The 22,910-nt window shown below is 40.8% G+C and overlaps 1 protein-coding gene across 1 annotated transcript; it reads left to right on the forward strand.

Moving 5' to 3' along the window:
- Nucleotides 1–349: 349 nt before the first annotated feature.
- On the forward strand, nt 350–16,021 carry ISOC1 (isochorismatase domain containing 1). Its single transcript, XM_074856585.1, has 5 exons — nt 350–797; nt 9,600–9,719; nt 9,893–10,096; nt 10,478–10,594; nt 14,533–16,021. Exons 1-5 carry the CDS (start codon nt 492–494, stop codon nt 14,677–14,679), a joined length of 894 nt encoding a protein of 297 aa, XP_074712686.1. The 5' UTR covers nt 350–491; the 3' UTR covers nt 14,680–16,021.
- Nucleotides 16,022–22,910: the final 6,889 nt, after the last annotated feature.

The raw sequence follows: 22,910 nt of genomic DNA on the forward strand, positions 1-22,910 counted from the left end.
CGGTCCCCTGCGCCCCCACCGCTTCACCGCAGCGGGGTGCGCGCCGGCGAGGGACGAGCTGCCTGCCCGCCGTGCCGAGGCCACGACGGGGCCGCCGCAGCGGGAGGTGCCCTTAGCCTCCCGCCGCCTGCCCCTCCCCGGGGGACCCGGGCTCTCCCCGTCGGCCCAGACGAGGGCAGGCGTTTGGGTGAGGGCTGCTCCTCCGGCCGCCCGCTAGAGGGGAGGCACCCGCCCTCCGAGGAGGAGCGGCGGCGGCGGGAGAGCCTGCCCGACGGAATCGCCTCGGCAGCGCACGCGCCCCCGAGGGCTCGCGGGGCAGGGCCGGGCCCCATGGCGAGGAGGAGGAGGAGCAGGAGCAGACGTATCGGGGATTGGGGGCCGCCGGCGCCGCCCGCCCGGCTTGGGGGAGGAGGCGGCAGGAGGAGGAGTGGCGGCGCGGGCCGCAGCGAGCTGGCAGGGCTGGGATCGGCTCGGCGCGGCTGCCCCTGAAGATGGCGGCGGCGGAGGCGGCGGGCGCCGCTGCTCCGGGCGGCGGGGGCTGCTCGCCAGCGGGCGGCGGCTCGGTGCCCGTCCTCTTCTGCTTCTCCGTCTTCGCGCGGCCCTCCAGCGTGCCCCACGGCGCCGGCTACGAGCTGCTGATCCAGAAGTTCCTCAGTCTCTACGGGGACCAGATAGACATGCACCGCAAGTTCGTGGTGCAGCTCTTCGCCGAGGAGTGGAGCCAGTACATAGACCTGCCCAAGGGCTTCCTGGTCAGCGAGCGCTGCAAGGTGCGCCTGGTGCCGCTGCAGATACAGGTGAGACCCGACGGCGGGGCAGCGCTGGCCGCCACAGGGGTGGGGGTGGGCGGGCAGGCAGCCCCGTCCCGCTGCCGGCAGCGGCTGCCCGGCCTCCCCCGTACCCTGCCGGGGAGAAGCGGCAGCGAGCTGGGTTCTTGGCGGCGGCCGGGTGGTCCGGAGCGGGCTGGCGCCGTGGACAGCGCCCCGCAAGCCCACGCTGACTGATTTCTCCGTGGAAACTTGTTTCACTGAGGCGGGGAGGCAGCCGCGCTCCGCGCCACGTGCGTTTGGTAACCGGGCTTTGCCTTCACTTGGCCCGTGAATGGGAAAATCGCCTGGTGGCTGACATAATAACTTCTCCTTTAAAACAGGCGGCTGGTGCTACCCGGCCTTACCCGGAGGTGATGCCGCTAAGTGGGAACTCAGAGGGTGCCGGTAAAGAGGGCTCTGCCAGAGCTAGGTCTCATGGCTTGTAGGTCCCTGCGATTTCTGTATCCCTTCTTGCCCCAAAAAGCTTTCTGATTTACAGATTCCTAACTCACTAGTTTTGTGGCTGTAAACCAGGAAGCCAGACTGCCAGACAAGTACAGTACGTGTGTTTCATACTAAGATATCTTTGTGCACACTGGAGGTTTGTGCTAGTCGTACTGTAATAGTTCCACTTGAACCAAAATTGCTTTTTTCGTTCTCCAGCATCAAAGAAATTAACTTAAAAAATACCCCGACAAAACAAAACACATTTATTGCTTTAATTCAGAACATACTTCTTAATTTATAACTAAGAAATTTTAGTTTGTAGAGCCAACATTACTAACAAGTTGAAAAAGTCATGTCATAAAAAATGAAATATTGCTTGTCTTCTGCTGGAACCCTGCTTAATTGTAGTCTCTTGAACCCATAAACTCTCAAGGTGGCCTGTTCCTTTAGACTGTACGTCAAGGATGCCTTTGGAGTCTTTTGTCCCTTCCATAACCCTATGTATGGAAAGAGTGGTTAAGACGACCAAACTAGTTTAATAACTTACTGTGTCATTTATTATTAACTTCGTCATTTGTCATCATTGTATTCAGTTTGCAACCTTTCTCCTTTGTGCGTTGGAAACAGAATGGGTGGGGGCCCATCCAGAGAAACTGGAAAGGGCAGCCCCTCCAACTTGCAAATAATTCAAGCAAGGATTTTAAAAACAGAATTTGTGTAATCTGGGTGTGTAACAGTGGTGCAGGTCAGAATTTTGCTTCTTATCTGTGCGTGCAGATCACTGCTCTGCAAAGACTCTCTTGCAGATGACTTCTGCACTGAAACTATAAATCAGCCCAAGCGTTGGTAGCAGGATGTACATCTCGGTGTGAAAGGTCAGTGTTGAGACATGGAAGGATACGTCATTCTCGGGGTGCAGATGCACTATGCAGCTTTGACTGCAGGGATTCGGAATGAACCAATATTTAATGCATTAATTGCCTAATTGATTAGCTGCTTTCACCTATACTGTTGCAATTCTGTGACAATAGCAACTGTTGATATGAAAAGGATGGTACTTGTTTATTATTTTAGTTGCCTCCTTGATGTACTTCAGCAGCTGAGAATGTGCTGGAGACATCACAATAATGTCAGTCAGCTTGCCTTAAGCCACCGGCAGGTGCTCTGAGATCATTCGTTTGGGGAATGTTTGGTCTGATACAGTCACAGCTGCACTTTTTAAGACCTTTAGGATTTACTGATGGGAAGATTATACTTTCTTTCTATATGTTGATTTATGCACTACCACTGTTGTGTGCCTTTCCCCACCCTCCCACACCCCCCCACTGCTGATGTTTTATCTGCAGTTACACCTGACATAGGTTTGTCAACTCTGCATGCAGCATAGTCGGTTGAAATACCATTCTGAACGTGTCTTTCAAGAGGGACAACCTTTGCTCACTGAGGTGATTAGACTTGCATATTTGGAAACATATTTGGTTTAAAATTAAGATTCACAGATACTAGCATCCACATCCCTAGACAATAAGTTCACTATTTTTATGTGTGTGCTTTATAAAATATATGTATGCGCTTAGTTATGGATGGTATTTTAACCCCTAGGATGGTAGCGCCCATTAGCTCTGGAACCATATCCTCCCATCTTGATTCCTGTGCAGACCTGTCATGGAAGGATGCCTTTTGTTGCAGTGGCTCAAGAAATGTCAGCACCAAATGGTGTTTGACTGGGCTGTTTCAGTTTCCTGTCCCTGCACTTGAGAGGGACAGTACTCTCATGGAGGAATCACTGTATGTTGCCCTTAGAAAGCCACTCCACAAGGCCCAGTTCAGGGCTTGATCTGTACAGGGACATTTGCTCTCCAGTCATAGTTGTGCCTTTGTAATGTGCTCATATATGTACATTTGATTGGTTTAGCTGACCTGGAGCAAAACAGCCACTTTAACTTGTAATGGCCACCCAGTGTTAGGCAGGCTGGTGGATGCAGTAAACCCTGATGTTCAGCCTGGCTGTCACTCTTGGAACACCTCAACCACACACTTGCGGTGAGGAGGGATTTTTCCTTTGGCCTCTCCCAACAGATGAGCAGGGCATTTGCTTACATCTTGAGGGACTGACTGTTAGCAGAATGGAGCCATCTGCTTTTCATGGGTTTTAAGTGTTTTAAATATTTCTAGTTGGGGCAGGGGAATGCAGGGCCACTTTAACCTCTTTTAACTCTAAATGCAGTTAAATAGGGCTATTAGAGCTACTGTGTTTTGCTCTAACTGCTGTAGCTGTCTTTGGGGGAGAGAAGCAGTAAGCACTTGGGAGGTATTGGAAGACAAGACAGCTATACTCATTACAGCCTTGTAATAGAGGAGTTTGGGCAGCATTCGAATATATGCCTGAGAGCAGCTATTTCACAGTCAGTGTTATAACTTCAAGGTGACTTCTCTTCAGCAGTACTTGTGCTCTGTGTTTACAAACTTGTAACCTTATGATGCTAGAGGTAAAAGGGTAAAATTATTATTGAAATCATTGCATAAAGCACCTCTACTTCAGGGTGTTTTTTTAAAAGACACTTTGACATCTCAGATGTATTCTGCTTGCAGAAAGCTGCTTGCAGAATGATAATTGTTGCTGAAATATAAGGTAAATAAAATAGAACTATTTATACACAGATTTTCACTCTTTTTGCACGTATCTAATTGCTACATTCAGATGCTTTGGAAGCACAAGTTAAGATTAACTCTATGGAGCCTAAGTCCATTTTCTGAAGACCAGAAAAAGTCAAAGCATAAATTGCAGTCGGTAAGGGGATTTGTTTGCTTTTTTTTTTTTTTTTTTTTAAAGGTGCAGTTAGAAATTCTGATACATTAGTGCTACAATTATATATAATGTTTCTAAATAAATACATTTGTTTTAAAAGCAGCATTTGGAACCTTAAAGAAGGGAAAAAAAGGACTGAAAATATTGGAAGAGGTTTCTTCATATCCGGACTCCTTGTTTGTGCATCTTTACTCTGCAGCAAACATTTTGCTAATTTTGGATTTTGATTAAAGTATTTTGTACTGTCTTAATTATATGAACATCATGTGTTTATCTAACTAAATCTGTCCTTTTTAAATGGTGAATTGTACATGAAAGACTGCACTTTGGCTTAGCATAAAATAAATATTTATACTGCTAAGTTGAAACACTTGTAACCTGTTTTTCCCTTGAAAAACATGAAACTGAATTTCTTCATTTTTTTTTTCTTTGAAAGTTAAGCAGCAAAGTGAAACCGAATCCTACAGATTTCCTTTTAGAAATAAAAGAGAAGAAAATGTGATAGCTTCTTTTCTTTGTTGTCTTTTTATGACATCCTTGAAATACAAATGCTGCAAGGTCCTCCACTCTGCCCTTTTAGTGGGTAACCTTGGCAAGAGATTTATGAATGATGTCACATGGGATTATTTCTCTTCTTCCATTTTCTTGTTCATTACAAATACTGGGGGAAAATTGCATTTTGTATGTGTAATGGTTTTCTGGAGTTTGACCAGGGAAAGTACAGATAAAGAGCCAGTATGCTTGAGTATTTTTGTAGAGCTGATTCTGTAATTACAGTAGTTCATCAGTCACATTTTGTATGATTAATAACAATCAGCGGAGGTGAAATAGATGTGAAAAAACATCTGTCCTTTCCCACCTAGGCCTTTTCTAGAGTAGGATTTAAAGCTGTATGTAAGTCGTGACAGCATACCTTTAAATCCTGGTCTGGACAAGGTCCTAGAGATGACTTCTCTAGCTGGGTAAAAGATTTGCATCAGGTTACGTGTCCATCTGATGTACCTATTCTGGTTGTGCTGTGGATAACTTCCAGCTGGAGGGAAGAAAGTCCTGTTGACTAACTCAGAGGGGTGAAGCAAAACAAATGGAAAAGTTTATATACTGTGTGTGTGAACTTTAGTTGGGCTTGATTTGGGATTTTGGGGTTTTGTTTTTTGCTTTTAAATTTAGGTTGTTTAAAAACATACTGGCTGAGTAGATGTATCTTTGTGGTGGTTTCGGACAGGTACCATGTGGCTGCATGCAGGCCCAGCCTGCCTCTCCTCAGAATGAAAGCAAACAGGTGCTGGCATGCTGGCCCAGGGTTTGATGGATGTTTGGGTGTAGGTTTGCCCCCACACCAGCTCACTGGTATGATGTGGATGGTCATGGTTTTCACTGTCAGGATGTGTGAGGTGGAGGTGTCCCATGTACCAGATGCAGAGTGGCTGTGGAAGGGGAGAATGGCCTTGAGAGCAAGTGAGTGGTAGGGTTTACGTGGCACATTGAAGAACCAGTAAATGGAAACTTTCCTTTATACTTTTCCTTTATACTTAGTAGATACTTCTGTGAATTTATTTATGGACTGCATTAGCTACTGTTCATGAAACTTAGTTTCAAATTCTGCAGTGCTCTGTCCTTCCCACATCTGCTACTCCATGTAACACCAGCAGGTGTTAATTTTTTTCATCTCACCATCTATTTCTTCAGGTTTCTTCTTGTTCTGCCACATGTTGCATGGTTCAATTCAGACTGGAAGTTAATCAGAAATAAATATGAAAATCAACAGAGGAACTATTTGTGTTAGATTTTGTAAAAACTTTTATTTAGCAAATATATAGTTGACCCAAGTTTATTTTTGAGTGCCACTGGTGTTAAACTGAAGGCATAAATTAAATCATATTAAACTAACTTGGTAATAGAGGAAAGCAGCTCCCTGTGATGTTTGTCATAAACACATGGGATTATGGATTCAGTGAAAGTATCTAAAGAGGATGCTCCCTTGCTGGAAAGGCAGTCAGTTTCTTCAGTGCTTAGCTGTCAAATCAATAATACGGAATTGGGCTCTATAAGATCTGTTCTGTATCCACTGTTTGTAAATATTCCATCATCCCTGTCATTGCCGAAACTTAGGGCAAATACTCTTTTTGCAAAAGGTGCCAAGCTGGGAGGAGCTGTAAACATCTGAGAGAGCAGAATCCAGGCTTTTCATGACAGGATGGAGAAACAAGGTGAAATAAGATGTAGTTCAAAATGGAAACAACAAAGATAGAAATAATTCCTATGCTAACACAGAAGTAATCAACTAAGCAAATAAAAGATGAGGGAGAGTTCAAGGGATGATTTTAAGGTTAAAATGCACCTCAGGAGTCTAAGTATTATCAGTTATGAAGAGAGCAATTTAGTCTACTGAAAAGTACAAATTGAACAGGGCCTGCAAGGGCTGTGAATTGACTGATCTCCTCTGAGGTGCTGAGTGCTGAGAAGTATTACGGGCAGAGAAATACTACTGTTATAGTAGTACTGGGTGCCTCACTGTGCACTGCAATGTGAAAAGCATCCCAAGGAGGGCAATGAAAATTATTTATTGAAAGTATTAGGTATGCTTTAGAATAAGGGAGGGGAGGGGAAACAGTAAAGGGAGACTGGATCTGAGTTTTGAGGCATGGTAATAGCTGTTAGTGCATGGTTATGCACAAGAAGGGGCATAGTAATGCTCTTGTGTTTCGAATCCACCATGGACAGAACTGGAAATAAGCTCTTAAATGGAAACAAAGGAGCTGTGGTTGAGAAGACACAGCAAGATAAAGATGACAGAGCTGTGGGATGGATTGTATAGGAGCTCTGTAAATTGTGTATTGCTGTGGGGTCAGACCAGGTAGGTATCTCTGAAGAATATTTGCATTTGATTGATCCTTTTGTAGAGGCAGACTAGGAAGCTGCTTGAAGGCCTTGCTAGTCTATTCATAGTTGTTCCTCTGCTAAGGATGCTAGTGCCATCCACTGCCTTGCCATAGGAATGTGTATACTAAGGCAGTAGACTAACTCCAAGTAAATCATTCTGCAATCCATGATGATTTGCAGTAGTTCAAAATGATCTTAAAGAAATTAAAGTGGTGGAATGATTTATAGAAGAAAATAATGGTCTTTGATTGTCATATAAACGCCAAGACAAAATGACATGTTTTCTGAGTGGGAAGCACACTTATAAATATTGCCTATTCCAATTACTCTGTTTTTGCTGCTGAGCAGTGGGAAAGTTAAATGTCATGATTGACTGCTCTGATGGTAGTAAGTGTGAGAGTTAGAATGGCTCACGGTAGGTGCTCACTGTGGTGTTGAATTGCACATTAATACTTCCCACCAACTGGGGAAGTATTGCATTGTTCTACATTGTTCAAGCACGTAGATGGATGGTGTTCAAGAACAAGGCTGTTATTCAATATTTAATTTTATTTTCAAGCATTCTTGGTCCCAGATCTCATGTATTACATGGTGTAGAATCTCAGGAGTGTTGTTTGGGAGAGCTGTCTGGAGGCTGCCTTCTGTAACTCCTATGCAAATCCAATTCTTGATCAAATCAGCTATTGCTTTTGCTGAATGCTGAAAAACGCCAAGGGTGGAGATCCCACCACCCATGGTAACCTGTTTCTGTGCAGCTGTACCTTCCTAGTGAAAAAGATTTTCCTGTTGCCTGTTGTGATGCTCTTCTGTGTTCTGCTGGCATCAGTGGGTCCAGTGTTAATCTGCTTTGTGGTCGTTACTGCATTTGCCTGTGTAACTGCTTGTATTAACAGTATGGCCGTTTTGCCCTCAAGGACTGGAAGAACTACGGTTAGGAACGTTTGCTGTTTTGGCAGTAGTGGTGTACTGAATCTGAGAGGTGTGGGAATTTAGCATTTACAATTGTAAGGCACAAGTCATTTTCACAACGGTACGAACAGGCCATTCTGTACGGTTCAGCCTGGCCAATACTGTACTTTTTTAGCCTTGGAAACTGAGATCAAAAGTGTTTTACTCAGGAGATAATGGTGAATCAATGAAAGATTTGGGACTAATATTTAAGGGTTCCCAGTTCTTGTGTGGCAAGTTGAGCTTGTCTGGCCACCAGGTGCCCACCAAGCTGCTCCGTCACTCCCCATCCTCAACAGGACAGGGGTTCTCCTGACAAAAAGTTTGTGGGTCAAGGTAAGGTCAGGGAGATCACTTACTGATTACCATCACAGACTAGACTTGGGGAAATGAATTTAATTTATTGCCCATCAATAACAGAGTAGAATAATGAGAAATAAGAACAAATGTAAACACACCTTCCGCCCACCCTTCCCTTCTTTTCCACGCTCAGCTTCACTTCCAACCTCTCTACCTCCTCCCTGCAAGCCTTGCAGAGGGACGGGGAATAGGGGATTGTGATCAGTTCATCACACATTGTCTCTGCCACTCCTTCCTCCTTACACTCTTCTACAGGCTGCAGGTCTGACATGGGGCAGCTTCTGGCATCTTCTCACAAAAGCCACCCCTGCAGCCTCCCCGCACTACCAAAACCTTGCCGCATAAACCAAATACATCACTGCTCTTCCAAAATATACTGTTTTACAGATGCTGTAATTTTGTTTCAGTTTAAAACATCACAACCTCAGTTTGCAGAAAATGAAATATATACAATTAATGGCTACTTCCCAGAAGCAGTTTATTCAATTCGATTAAAAGCTCCTGAAAGGATGTAATTTCTTTTGAGTTGCCTTAGAACTAAATGATAGTATGTAGTTGCTTTCTTCCCTGTAGCCTCCAGCTGAAGCCTTATCCTTTGCTTCTGCAGGTAGTGCAAGTAATTTCATACAAATACAAAACACTCTTTCAAAGTCTGAGAAAATGCAATCTTTGATTTCTTTTTTCTAACCCTCCCTCCTACCCCATTGGTGGTCCGTACAAGGGAAACTCTGGAAGATTATTTTTATCATTAAAATGTATTCAGTTCAGTTTCTGGTCATAGTACTGACAAGCTTCTCTGCTTTTGTTTTAGCCTTTGGACTTTCATCAGACTTATGCTAAAAGATGTCATAGACAAAACAAACTGACTACACAATGAAACTATTGAAAATATGTGTATATAAAATATTGAAATCAAGTGGAAGTCTGACTTTTAACTTTTAATTTATCCTGATTTTATGTCCATTCTAAGAGTTGTGGATTTAAAAATGTATTTGAGAAATGTAATTATTTTGTTGGGCGGTTTGTTTTTTTTTTAAACAGTACTTTAGGCAGTATGCGCCTCTGCTTCCCTTCAGGGTTCAGAAGTTTCTATGTACATTTACATTGACTTGGGTCTCCCACCTAATAGAGTCTTGATTACCTATTGGTAAGTGTACTATACTGCTCATTCACTTGAATTTAGAAGCATTCCAAAATCAGGTTTGAGAAACCTCTCTCCTATTTTGACTTAAAGTAACATAAACCTGTTACCTGGCAGAGGTGTTGCACTCTTTCTCATTCTGCTGCTTTTCTGAAAGGGTGTTCACTGCCACAGAAAACATTATCTTTATTTTGTTTTTCAGATGACTACTTTGGGCAACCTGACACCCTCAAGCACTGTGTTTTTCTGCTGTGATATGCAAGAGCGATTCCGGCCTGCCATCAAGTATTTTGGTGATATCATCAGCGTGGGCCAACGACTGGTATGGCTTTTGCTTTTTTTTTCTTGTAGTGAGTTTTGATCACACATGTAAATTATTATTTCATGCACAGCCAGTTTACTGGTTATTCAGTTTCAGGTAATAACAATGTCTTTGCTGTTATCATTCTTTAATAATTTCTGTTCTTGTATGCTTTCCTCCCCGCCCTTTTGCAGCTCCAAGGTGCACGGCTCTTAGGAATTCCAGTTATTGTAACTGAACAGTATCCCAAAGGTCTTGGCAGCACTGTGCAAGAAATTGATTTAACAGGAGCTAAACTTGTGCTTCCCAAAACAAAATTTTCAATGGTGTTGCCAGAAGTTGAAGCAGCATTAGCAGAGATCCCTGGAGTCCGCAGCGTTGTCCTGTTTGGAGTGGAAGTATGTGCCTTGCCATTCCTGTACTGTTCTATGGTAGTGTCTGTTGGCCCACAACAGTATTAAGTATTGTTTTCTGTAGTTAAAAAACCAGTCGATTTATATTGCTTAGAGCTCAGATATCCTCTACAGATTATTCTTGTGTTATTTGTCTTTGATATTATCTCATAATAAAATTTGAAATGAGATATTTGTAAACTACAGGCTCTTGTCTCAAGCTTGATAGGCATTTAAAACCCACATTGAGTTCCCTAGTAATGTCAGGGATAGAAAATACATGTTTGAACCCTACTTAATAATGTACTCTAATTTGGCATTGTGCTACTCATGTTTTATAATAATGGTTTGTTGGTGGGTTTTTTGCCTTTGATTTCTCCCCTGTAGACTCATGTCTGCATCCAGCAAACAGCATTGGAATTAATTGGCAGAGGTCTGGAAGTTCATATCGTAGCTGATGCCACCTCATCAAGAAGTATGATGGACAGAATGTTTGCTCTTGAGGTAAGTTTCTTAGTGAAGACTTTCTCCACCTTGGGTCTGTATGTTAATTTCCCTGCTTATTGTAAGCTAATAAGGAATTTCTAAGGACAGTAAGCAGTGCATAAATGTAAACTTGAGAAGAGGTGAATGTGCTGATTCTCAGAATAGCTTCCAGGATGGAGAAGGATTACTGCCTTATTTTTCTTCCCTAAAGTGTGGTTTAGTACGTGGAACCCAGTTAGGGACACTTGGATTTTAATAGTGATTGTTTCATGCAATCTAGGGTACTCTGTATAGCCATTAGCATTTTGGGATATTTTCTTATGTTATCTGTACAGCAGAGTAAAAGTGCTACAGAGCTTTTGGTTTTGTTGTTCCAAACAGTATTTGTTCTGCTATTGAAATTCCTTGAAATGCAATGGAATATAGTAAATGATCCTGGCCAAAGCTCTTTCTTGTATGTCTGTCCCTCCCTCTGCTCTTCCTCATCAGTGCAAATTAAAGCTTAATCTCAAGACTGTGATTATCGTAAAGACTTTTTTTTCCCCCCTTCTAGGAGCTTAGTCTAACTGAATGTTGAGAAAGTGAAGATAAATGTAGCAAGAAGATTTAAAAGCATGTAACAGCTACATGGTAGCAAATTCATACAAACAATTTTTTGATAGCGTACTCTTAACTTGCCTATAGGCATCACTGTTGGAAATCAAAAACATATATACATAAAGCACTGCAATTTTTGCCTCAGGCCCTAACAATTGTTTGGAAATTGATAACAACTACAGCATTTTATACTTTTTTCATAGATTTGGAGAGGACTTTTAATTTATTCTGTTTCTCATGAATAAGAGAATTAAAGGCTAAAGAGAAATCACCAGCATATAGCATTTGATGAAACCTGTGACTTTGATTAAGTGGAAGCTTAATGTCATCTGTCACGTAAAGCATAGTGACGCACACGGAGTGTAGGAATGACTGAAATCATGGACTTCCCAAGTCAATGGGGTGCAGCAGCAGTAGCAGAAAAAACATATATAGAAAAACTGAAATGTTTGCCTTATTGCGTAGGTCTTTGTACATTTGCTTATCACTTACACTGTGTCTGCAAGCATAGAAGTTAGTTCAGTGTAATAGAGGTTAAAGCAGTGACTAGCTAACTTTGCTTTTCTTTCTAGTTGAAAAGGTTTCTATCATCTTAAAGGGCGTGGCTGGTTGCAAAAGCTGTAATCCAGGCAAATTGGTCAGTTTTAGGTATTTAGGTTTTTAGTATATCTTTGCAGTGTTTTCTCACCAAGCACAAAGAAAATATTTTTGTGATCCCCTAAGTAGTCATTAAAATGAGATTTGGGGAACATTTGCTGGCTTGCTGTGATGAGCCAGCCAGTTATATGGCAGTAAGTCCTCATCCTCTGTGGCTGCACGTGACAACATTGTCATCTTCTTGTGCTGTAGAGCCTCTTAAAAATGCTACTGAGGGCTGTGGGCTAGAATGACCATACCTGGGAGGAGGACACTAGAAGAAAGGGACATATGTACTGGGCATGTCAGTAATCCTGACTGACTATTGCAATACATTTCTTAGGGAAGTTCATAAAATACCAAAGCTTTGGGTAATTCTGCTTTGGTCTCACTGTACAGCTGACAGTTCCTAGTCACACTCTTTTAGTTAGTGAATCTGACATTGGAGCAAGTTTGCACAAGAGACATACCTGGTGAGCTGAGGTGAGGTTCATTGATCTGGGTTCCCTGGATCCTTCTCCTTACCTTTCTGGGAAGATGGGTGTAACATTTATCTTTTCCCAGTAACACAGCCCTCCTCTGTTCACAGTGACCTTTAAGGATAATAGAGTGACCTTTGACCTTGATAACAACCAGCTTCCTCAGCAACCTCAAATCCTATTTGGTCCCACCCCACCATTCAGTTCTCTGCATTTACCCTCAGTACCATGTGATGGTGCTGGTGACGAACATGCAAATACCTGACCAGGTATACTAGGAAGTGCAGTTTGAATTAATTGATAGCCAAAGCTTTCATGTCTGCCTGATGACCCTAAAGAGTTATTGTCTCCACTTCTGTTGTGCACTTAAAAATGACAGCAGGCAAAACCTTGCTACCAAAAAAACCCCAGAAACCAAAAAACCTCAGAATTTCTATTAGTGAAATAATTCAACTCAACTGGCCGAGGTTGTGGCTGTTATCTGATGAAGATATCTTGTGTCACTGCTTGGTCTCGGATTGAGCAAGCTTAGTCTGTTCCTGCTGGATTTCTTTTCTGTTCTGCATCTGTTTACTTGTTCCTGCAGTGTGGATACAACACACGCTTGCTGCTTTCCTTTGTCTGAAAGACTATGTTCTAAGAAAACTTTTTCTTTCTTTGAAGGTAATCCAGTATGCTTAGCACATGCATCTCTTATTCCTACTAATCTCAAAACTGTGTAAGTTCCACTTAGTAAGAGTATAAGCCAATGCCAGCCTCTTTGAGATGTGATATGTTTTGTTTGTAAAGAGAAGACATTCTCTTTTTTCAGTCAACATTTCTCAGAAGGCAAAGTTCTTTAACAGTCTGTTTTTTCTCTCATCCATACCAGTTAAAAGCAAACCCTTTGTATTCCTGGAGAAGTACATCTTGAAAACATTGCCATAATACTTCATTTTGGTTTTCCTGGTTTTTGTATGTGTATGTGGTTTAAACAAGCATGTCATTGTACAGAACAGGAGAGCTGGGGAAGCTATCTGCTTTGTTTCAACTTGAGAATATTGCAGGACTTGCCGTTATTGCAAACAGGAAGCAATATCTTGAGTAAACCTAGCCTAGTTAGTTTATCATTATATAGACTGTAGTTACATATATTTACAGGTCCCCTAAAATTAGTAACTTTCCCCCATTAATTGCTTTCTAATTGAATAACTAGGGTGATCTATGTCTGCCCTAGAAAATTGAGAGCTTCTCTTTTCTTTAGTAATTACTATTGAAACCTGTCTGAAGGCATACATATCTGTATTTTCTGACTCTTGCCTGCCCTTGGCTCATTCAGGACCCTGTTAGATTTGGTGGAGCATGCAGCTGAGCAGAGAATGATGGAGAGAAGGCTGGATCCATGAAGAGTTTTACTGCCAAAGCATCTGTACCATTGCTGGGAAGCTGATGGGGGTGCAGGGGGTGGTCAGCCTTTACTTAAGATAACTTTGCTACATAGGCAACAACCACAGTTTTAAAAGTCCAGAAGCTTTGCAATAGGTCCTGTGGCTTGGGCTAAATGAAGCATTGTTCTGCTTAGTTGCACACTTGCAAGATCTAGCAGACATCTTTCAGTTTTGCTTTCTATGCAGTGATGCTTTTTATTCTATAGACTGTGAAAACTAACTCGAGAGTTACAGAGGCTGTAATGAGATGTTCGTTCAAAGGAGCTGCTCTTGTGCCAGTGTGTGATTTATAAGGTCTGTAGAAGAGCTTTTCGCTATCTCCTGAGATTATTAGTACTAGTGTGCTGTTTAGGCCAAAGTACTATTGCATAACAAGCGTTGAAAGAGAAGTTGTTACAATTAAGTTTCTTGATTAACACCTTTGTCTTGGCCCTCACTATTTTTTTTTCCCAGACCTTCCAATCTGCATGAGAGTGAAGGAAGCTATCCTTGGGACCATGCAAGGGGAAAGGGTTGTTAATATAAAAGGGGATGTGTCTTCTGTGTGTTAAATCTCACAGGGGAAAGAACCACGGCCAAGTAGGAAGCCTTATTTATAATCCAGGGCAGCATTTTTTCCTCAGTAAAGTCTGAAAACAGTCACTTTCCATCCTAGCTTTATAAATGGCACGGCCAAGAAATGTTGGAATGGAATTGGCAAGACTTTTGTTAATAGGTGATGTTGTTAAAAATACCATTGGTCTTTTTTACAAAAGGTATACTCATTCACATTTGCAAGTATCTCACATTATTCTCTCTCCACTCTTTTCTCTTTCAGCGTCTTTCTCGTACTGGAATTATAGTTACTACTAGCGAAGCTATATTGCTGCAGCTGGTAGCTGATAAAGAACATCCAAAATTCAAAGAAATCCAAAATCTCATTAAGGCGAGTGCCCCTGAATCAGGGCTCCTTTCCAAAGTTTGAAGAGGATGAAGAGGAAGTAGATCTCATTGTCATCTTTAAGGAGGAAGGAAAGCTGTAAGCGCACATGTATACCTTCTTTCACTAAGACTTTGGTAGAAGTGAAAAATTAAAAATTGACATACTCGTGCTTGCCTTAGCAAAATTGTCTGGTTATACGTCTGGGTGCCAGTATGTTCTGTTTAGTTACAGCTGTCAGAGGTATTGGGTACCGTAGGACCTTTTTGTTGTCAAATTTTCTTCTTTATTTAAAAGGCAAAAATTAACAGAGGTGCCTGCTAGTCTATACCATACACTGATTGTAACAGCTCCAAAAAGTGAATATTTCTGTGACACCTCTTGATTGTGCACTTTGTAAAAGTGTTCTGTGATACTCCAGTTTACTTTTGTACTAATAGAAGATAATTATGTATTGGATAGATGTGATGAAATATGATTTAATGTTTTATGTAAATGAAGTATTTTAATAGGGCATAAGTTAAAACATAGTAAGATATATGGACTACATGTGTGCTGTTGTTCTCTGGAACAAAATTTAAGCACTTTGCTTCATAGACAAGACACACATATCTAGCAGCAGCTCATGTTTGATTGCTGTAGGTAGATGAAGCCTGAATCATGACTTTCACTTATTCTGATATTGACTGCCCAACCTGTATTTCACTTAAGTGTACACAAACAGAAAACTGTCCTTTAATGAGTTCTTTATAAACAACTAGTGTAAACTCCTTCAGAACTAGCAGAAGGTTACCAAAACTTTAAATACATTGGTAAGTACGCTAAGGATGTTAAAGAACAAAAGCTTTTCAGCTTCAAGTGCTGAATCTACTACTATATATAGATTCATTTTGTGGGGTTGTTACCCCATTTTAGTTAGATTGAATAATTTCTTCTGATTTACTCATTTGGCCAAGCAAGCTCTGAAAGAAACCTCAGCTTCTCTAGGTTTTGCGCTTTTTTTGTGGGCTGCAGCTGGGTGGACTTTGAATGGAATCTGGCCTAAAAGCATTCTTCAGCAAAATAACGTCTTTAACTTGATGATATATATATTTTCTGTCTAGAACCAATCTTTTAACACATGGTTTTTCATAAAGACACTTCCTTCATGTTCCAGTGGTTTAAACAATGTTGTATAAAGTTTACAGTGTGACTGAGACACTTATTTTTTTAAAAGAGTACTAGAAGATGTCATACTGAACACAGATCTTTTTGGTAGAGAAGCAATTAGAGTACATGTATTGTTTTAAAATGCTTATTTTCCCCACAAGGTGGCTCTAAAAGAATTGTTTCAGAGAGTTATAACCTTTATATGTTTAAAACAAATAAAATGTTAACATTTTCTGTCTCTCTTACGCTTGTGATATTTATTGAAGAGCAAATGCTGAAAGCTGTGTTTGCCACGGACCTTACTCTGTTTTGTGCAGCTGTGGAATTTCTATAGATATCATGGGAGTTTTATGTAAACATCAAAGGTGGATAATGTCTACTAATACTTGTCTTCTGCATCTAGTTACAGTGTTATTTAGTGGTCCAAAAGACGAATGAATGTTATGCTTCAAGCTGAAGGCAGGGAGGAGAGTTGAGTTGAAGAACCATTGTCCTCTATCACTGACCTACTTTTTACTTTCTTTTCTGGTATATTAATCACGTTGCCTAGCAGTATAAAGTCCACTTATATAAATCAACAGCTGTGCACAAACTATAAATTTCTTATGAAATAATGGTTTTATTTCTTCTTTTTTTATTCTTACCTTTATGTGTTGATGGTACCTAGAGTTAGTAATTGAAGGAAAAATTATAACATTTTTTTTACACATTTATTTTTGGAGCAGTATCAACTTCCTCAATAACAAATACATGGGTTTTTAAGAGATAATTGTATTTGTTGCTAAAAAATTACCATTTTTATACAAACATAAGTTGGAGGACAGATGTCACAAGTACCTTTGCATACAGCCCTTTCCAAACTAAGGTTTTTAGCAGAAGGGGAATTACTTGGTAGCAAGATGTCACTAGAGAAGAATCTATAAAATACATTTACTTTTTTTTAGTATTTGCATAGTCTTCTGTGGCAAACTAGATTTTTCTCGAGGTCCTTAATTTGTGAGTTTTTTCCATAAGCTTAAAAAATAAGAATGCAGGAATACCCAGTGTTAGGCTATAAAACTGAGCTTAGATGTGAATTTAGAGACAGAATGGTTGAAGTCTTTCTTCATTAGATGGGTGTGTTAATCAGCATCACATAGATCATTCAGATGAGATTCCAAGAGTGTTTATTTAAAAAGAATGGAAAAAGTGTTGCCATATTTCTCTTATGTTAAGTAAGTTTATTCACAGGAGAGAATTTCCTTTCCTTCTTTATGCTCTAACTCATCTGTAGTTTCTGTTCTCTGACAAGTGGGTGTTCCCATGCAGTAGAATGGCAGAACTGAGTCGTGTGAGAAGAGGTCTGCAGGCTGTTGCATTATCTAGTGTAAGTACTGTTTTGCCCTGCAAGGATGTGAAATAAATTAATGAAATAACACAGAGGAGTATTGCTTAGGGATATACTCAGGTGGTTGTGAAGAAGCGTAATTCATCACTATCTTAAGTGCCAAGCTGTCCTTTATTTGAAGGCTTCACCACAGCTATGGCTAAGCAACATGATTGCCACCTGCTGTAGGTGGCTTCAGTGTAATTTCTCTTTCCGGGGAAGCAGGACAGTCCTTGATGGAGGAGGTTGGTTTATTTTCCTCTGTAGGTGTTCTGCTTCTGTGCAAAGTTGCTGATGTATTGTTGGTCTCACTGGAGTACCTGCTGTATAAATTCTGCACTAAATATAATAATAGGCATGTGCATGATTAGTTTTTCTATGCTAAACCCTTACAAAGATGAGTGCTTCTTTTCTTATTGGGACAGTTTAGGTTTGAGTTTAAAATATGATCTTGTCTATTCACAGAACCATGGTTCTTTTATTTTTTGCACCCGTATGATAATTTTGTATGAACTAAAACAAGTAAGGTCTCCAGTACTGTTTGCAAAACCTGACAACAGAGAATGAATAAAAAATCAGCTGTTGCTAGCCAGTGTTTTCAGTTATGGACATCACAAATGGTTGGAGAAATGATGCTGTGGTACTGCTCCACCTTCATTTCTGTACTTGCATGACAGTAGTTCTCAGGTAACTGCGCACTTAAATAAATCATGCTGCGTATTGAGTATGTTTCCTATTAGACATTAGGGTGGTGCCCTCTCCTTCCCGCCCTGCGCATATTTATTACATTGACTAAACAATGACATTAACCTTTTGGGAGACAAGAATTAAGATCAATCTTCTCTTTTTGATGCAAGCACTCTCGTTTTTTCTTTTAGAAGCCTCATAGACTTTTTTTTCTGTCAAGATTTTTGTTGAACTGAAACTCTTTTACTGCTATGGATTTGTTCTCTTATGTAAGAGATGATCGTTCTTTGTTGCTTTAAAAACTTAGTTTCAATTAAGCATGAAGTAATAGCTGGAGCTGTGGAGCCCTGAAGAAAGGCAAATGATATTAAGGACGATTAAGGCTTTTACTTTGATAAGCACTGATGCCAACTAATACTGTTACGTAGTTCACTTCTCATTCTTCAGAGTATTTTCTACTATATTAATTGCTATGACAGTGACAGAAGATGTCAGTGATTTGTAGAATCTGGGGGGAGCGGGGGGGGGGTTCCCTCTGGATAAATTAGAGATAACCTATACTAGATGGGTATAACAGATGTCCTTCAGATAGGTTTAGAACATCTGCTCTGCAAATAGGCTAGTGTAGGAAATCCTTGAAAAAAACCATTGTTTTGGTTGTCCAGTGCTGGTTTCTTCTTAATAATCTCTGAAATGTTATACTTTCATGAAGGTGTTGTTAGACCTTTCTGTAATCTCAAGAAGTGCTTCTGGTACAGCAGAGGTTGCAACTGATAGTATGCTCCTGCTTCTTTTAGGACAGAACTATGTATATATATACATACTCATTTGAACTGTATAACTTAGTTTTTTATATGAGATAAAGGAATATTTGCAAAGGACTGCTGTGAATAGAAGGAAGTTACTAAGTATTAGCATGCTTAGGTCAGCTTAATAGATCTACTAAAACCGCCAGGATTGGCAGCTCTCCTGCCGCTGACAGCATTAGGCTTTGCTTTTAATCTGTTCAAGAGAGAAGATTGAGCAAACAAATGAAGAGAGCAGTTAATAGATGATGAAATACAAAGAGAAAATGTGAAAGAAAACTTGTTTTCTAATTATTACTGGTTTGGTTTTTTTCTTATGAGGATGTTAAGAAGCTGGAACACTTGTTAACAAAGAATTACATACCCTAAGCTTGTAGAAACTGAGTAGGTCACAGCAGTCCTTGCCTCTGTCTTGCTGTGCATTTTAGTCCTTTCCTGGACTTATTTTACCTTGTTTTCATTACCTTATAAATGTCCAAACAGCAGTTAAGCTTTTTGGCTCTGAGTATTGCAAAGATTGCCAACTGGGAGAGTAAATATTCTGCTGTCAAAACAGAAAAGGAGTGGAAGGTGTTGGAGGAAAGACTGAAGATCACCGCATACTCAGCACTGACATGCCTGAGGCAGGTATGAACTGTTAACCTGCACTGTGGTTTCAAGAGCTCTCAACTGAGACTTTGACAAACCGAAAGCTTTCTGAAAACAAAGGTAGCTCATTACGATTGGAATGATTTTACCTGTCTAGGACATAGATTTTTACAGCTAAAAAATCTTTGTACACCTGAAATGAAGCGAGTTAAAACTAAGTTGGTGCCACTCATCTGGCACCATTGTGATGGGTGTGGATTGTTAGATGGAGTCAAAATCCATTAGAAGTGGCCTCTCGCTGTGTTGCCACAGGGAAGTAGACATTTGCAATTAATCCAAGTGAGAATATTGGAACTATTGTTTTCAGAAAGATTTGCTTGTTCAGGTTCACAAAGCTCTTTGTAAAACCTTAGTTCAGCTGAACTCTTGAAGTTGGAATTTGAAATACTGTTCAGGCATCTAGAAAAGCAGGTGTTTGGCTATCAAGTTGTTTCCATACTTCATAGGAGCTTATTAAAATTAAATGTAATGCTGTCATTACTTTGAAGTTCTAATATGTACCTGTTTGTGTCCCTATAAAACACAGACATTCTGGCCTTCAGATTTTGATCCACAATTTAATGTTTTCATTGGATATTCTAGTATTTTCAGTGGAATTTGAATTGAGGTGTTGCAGACAGGGAAGACTCTATTCAGGTTTCCTTCCAAGTTATAAAGTAGGAAACATTGCTGATGGGAAGAACCAGGGAATAAGCTGTCTAACAGTTCACCAGAGTGTTTAACCAACTCATGGCATCAGTATTTCCACTTTATGTCTCCGACTAACTTAAAGACAAACTTAGAGTCCTTTCAGACATTATCAGTGTGTGTGTGTGGATATGTACAGTGGCATTGTTTAGTTTTGGTATATTTGGACTGAGGCACTGAAAATCTTGTAATGTTTATCATGTTGAGTCTTCCTAGTCAAAATCCTTTTATCCAAGGAACCAAAGGAGAAAGACAATCTACAATTGGGTTAGCAGTGAGGAAAGTGTTACCACTGAAACGGTAAATACAGATTTATGCTCTAGGTGCCTACTGACTCAATACTCAAGGTGCCATCACTTGTGAATGTCATGCCCCAAATACCATAAAGTACCCACACTGTTCTAGTAGTTTTTAATAAATGTGTTTGGGCTGGTATGATTAAAATGAGCAGTTTCACTAAAATTACTAAAATCATCAGAAACAACACATCACAGGAGATGCATTGCTTGTAATCTAGTAAGACTGTGCTAACCAGGTAGACTAGACTATTATGTTGCTGCACAAAGTTTCTTTATGCAAAAAAGAACCCATTGTAAAGATTGTAACTTGTATTTCTGCAAGTCTAGTGCAAGGATTAGTATATTAAAAATTCCAACGTAAGTAAATAGTTAAATGGGTAAAATCTCACTCCTCTGTACTATATGGGTGTTTTACCGTTTAACTGAACAGGACAGGCCGTCAGACTCTTATGTTTGGAAATGAGTGGTCTACTGAGCTCTGGCATAGCAGCATGGTGCTGAAGCCCAGTACAGTTCTGGGATTGATGCAGCTACCTCTGGTGGTGGTGCTAATTCCTCCCTGCTCTGGTTTCTCTGGCAAGCGCCAACACACTCACTAACTGAATAATGACAAAGTGGATTCTGAGTAGGCTGCTGCAAATATGTATTACATGTTGTAAGTCTTAAGTTTTCATACAATTAAAAGGAAATTGGTGCCCTGTCATGTCAAGGAGCTAACAGGTATGTCCGTTAGTACTAAACTAAATGGGATGTACTTAAGATAGAAGCTGAGAATAAAAAGTGTGTCTGAAGTTAAGGATTTTCCTTCCCTCTGCCTCCCCCCACCCCACCCCTTTGACAATCCCCCTTCCTCTCCCTAAGTAAGAAGTAGAAAAGATTTGCTTAAAGCATGTCAAGAGAAGAAGGAGAATTTGATTCAATCTGCATCATGGTTGGATTCAGGTCATGAATCCATTACACTGCTGTTATCTTTGAATAGTATATATCGTAAAGCAGCTCCAGTACAGTGAGCCACTCAACAGTGTCCATGGGTAGCTGTGACAGGAGGTGACAAGAACTATCAGTACCAGGACCATCCAGAGGCTCAGAGGAGGCTTTACCAGCTTCAGGGGATAGACCTTTGCAATGCACAGTATGTCACTGTATGGAAACATTGCAAGAAGCCTGTAAAAGCAAAATAGCAGATTTCCTCCTAGGAAGCAGAAGTAGTTCAATGCTTAGATACATATCTCTCTACTGGGGTGACATTAAAGGGAAGAGAGGCTAAAGTCTGCTGAGGAACCACTTTTCCCTCCTCAGTGATAAACATCTCTGAAAATTATGTGGAGTTTGAGCAACAGGCTGAAACTGAAAAGCTAAAGAGTAGCAGTGTTATTGTTTCAGATAGTTATTTTATTTTAATGAGTACTCAGGAGGGTACTCAACCAATCTGCAATAGGGGTTGAGACCAACAGTGCGTGACAATTCAAAATCCCATGCTAGAACAACACTGAAGGTTTACCAGGTTCCAGTCTGTAAAATGAGATAGGGTTAGATAATTTTTCTGAAAAGCCATGATTTGTAAGGTTCACTGTATTCTATTAAATTCTTGTCCTTAATCATATATCCATGAAACATGGTTTCTCCTACAGTGTAATAATTTCTTTCAGAATGGCATATTTTAGTATATTTTTTAACTTATGAATATTAAAAGTGATGTTCCTATTATCAGTAGTTTAAAATAATTGGCGAAGTTATCACAGGTTTACATAGTGAATTTTCTGATGAGGATAGCTAATTTGGTTTTGTAAGAATATATTTTCATATTAGAAAACATTTATACTTTGCGTATGGTAAGAAGAATGGCAGTAGCTGTGTTCTGCATTAATCATTAACTAAAATCCACACATTCCCAGTGGAAAGCTGACTAACAGAAGCTGGAGTGCTGTGCTAAAGTAACTTCTTCTGTGAAAAACCTGTTCTAAGCATGCAAAGCATGCAAATCTTGATAAGGACATAGAAGAGTGTATTATCAGTAAATTCGCAGATGATCTGCATGAGGGTAGGGAGGCTCTACAGAGAGACTTGGATAGGTTGGATCGGTGGGCCAATGTCAACAGGATGAGCTTCAGCAAGGCCCAGTGCCTGGTCCTGCACTTGGGCCACAACAACCCCATGCATCGCTACAGGCTTGGGGAGGTGTGGCTGGAGAGCTGTGTGGAAGAGAAGGATCTGGGGGTTCTAATTGACAAGCAACTGAACATGAGCCAGCAGTGTGCCCAGGTGGCCAAGAAAGCCAATGGCATCCTGGCTTGTATTAGAAATAGTGTGACCAGCAGAAGTAGGAAGGTGATAGTCCCCCTGTACTCTGCACTGGTGAGGCCACACCTGGAGTATTGTGTCCAGTTTTGGGCACCTCAATACGAGAGAGCTATCGAGGTGCTGGAGCGAGTGCAGAGGAGGGCAACGAAGCTGGTGAAGGGCCTGGAGAACAAATCCTATGAGGAGTGATTGAAGGAGCTGGGACTGTTCAGTTTGAGGAGGAGAAGGCTGAGGGGAGACCTCATCACTCTCTACAACTACCTGAAAGGACATTGTAGAGAGGTTGGTGCTGGTCTCTTCTCACAGGTGATTAGTGACAGAACAAGGGGGAAC

Source organism: Strix uralensis, chromosome Z, assembly GCF_047716275.1.
Source record: "Strix uralensis isolate ZFMK-TIS-50842 chromosome Z, bStrUra1, whole genome shotgun sequence".
NCBI classification, from domain to species: Eukaryota; Metazoa; Chordata; class Aves; order Strigiformes; family Strigidae; genus Strix; species Strix uralensis.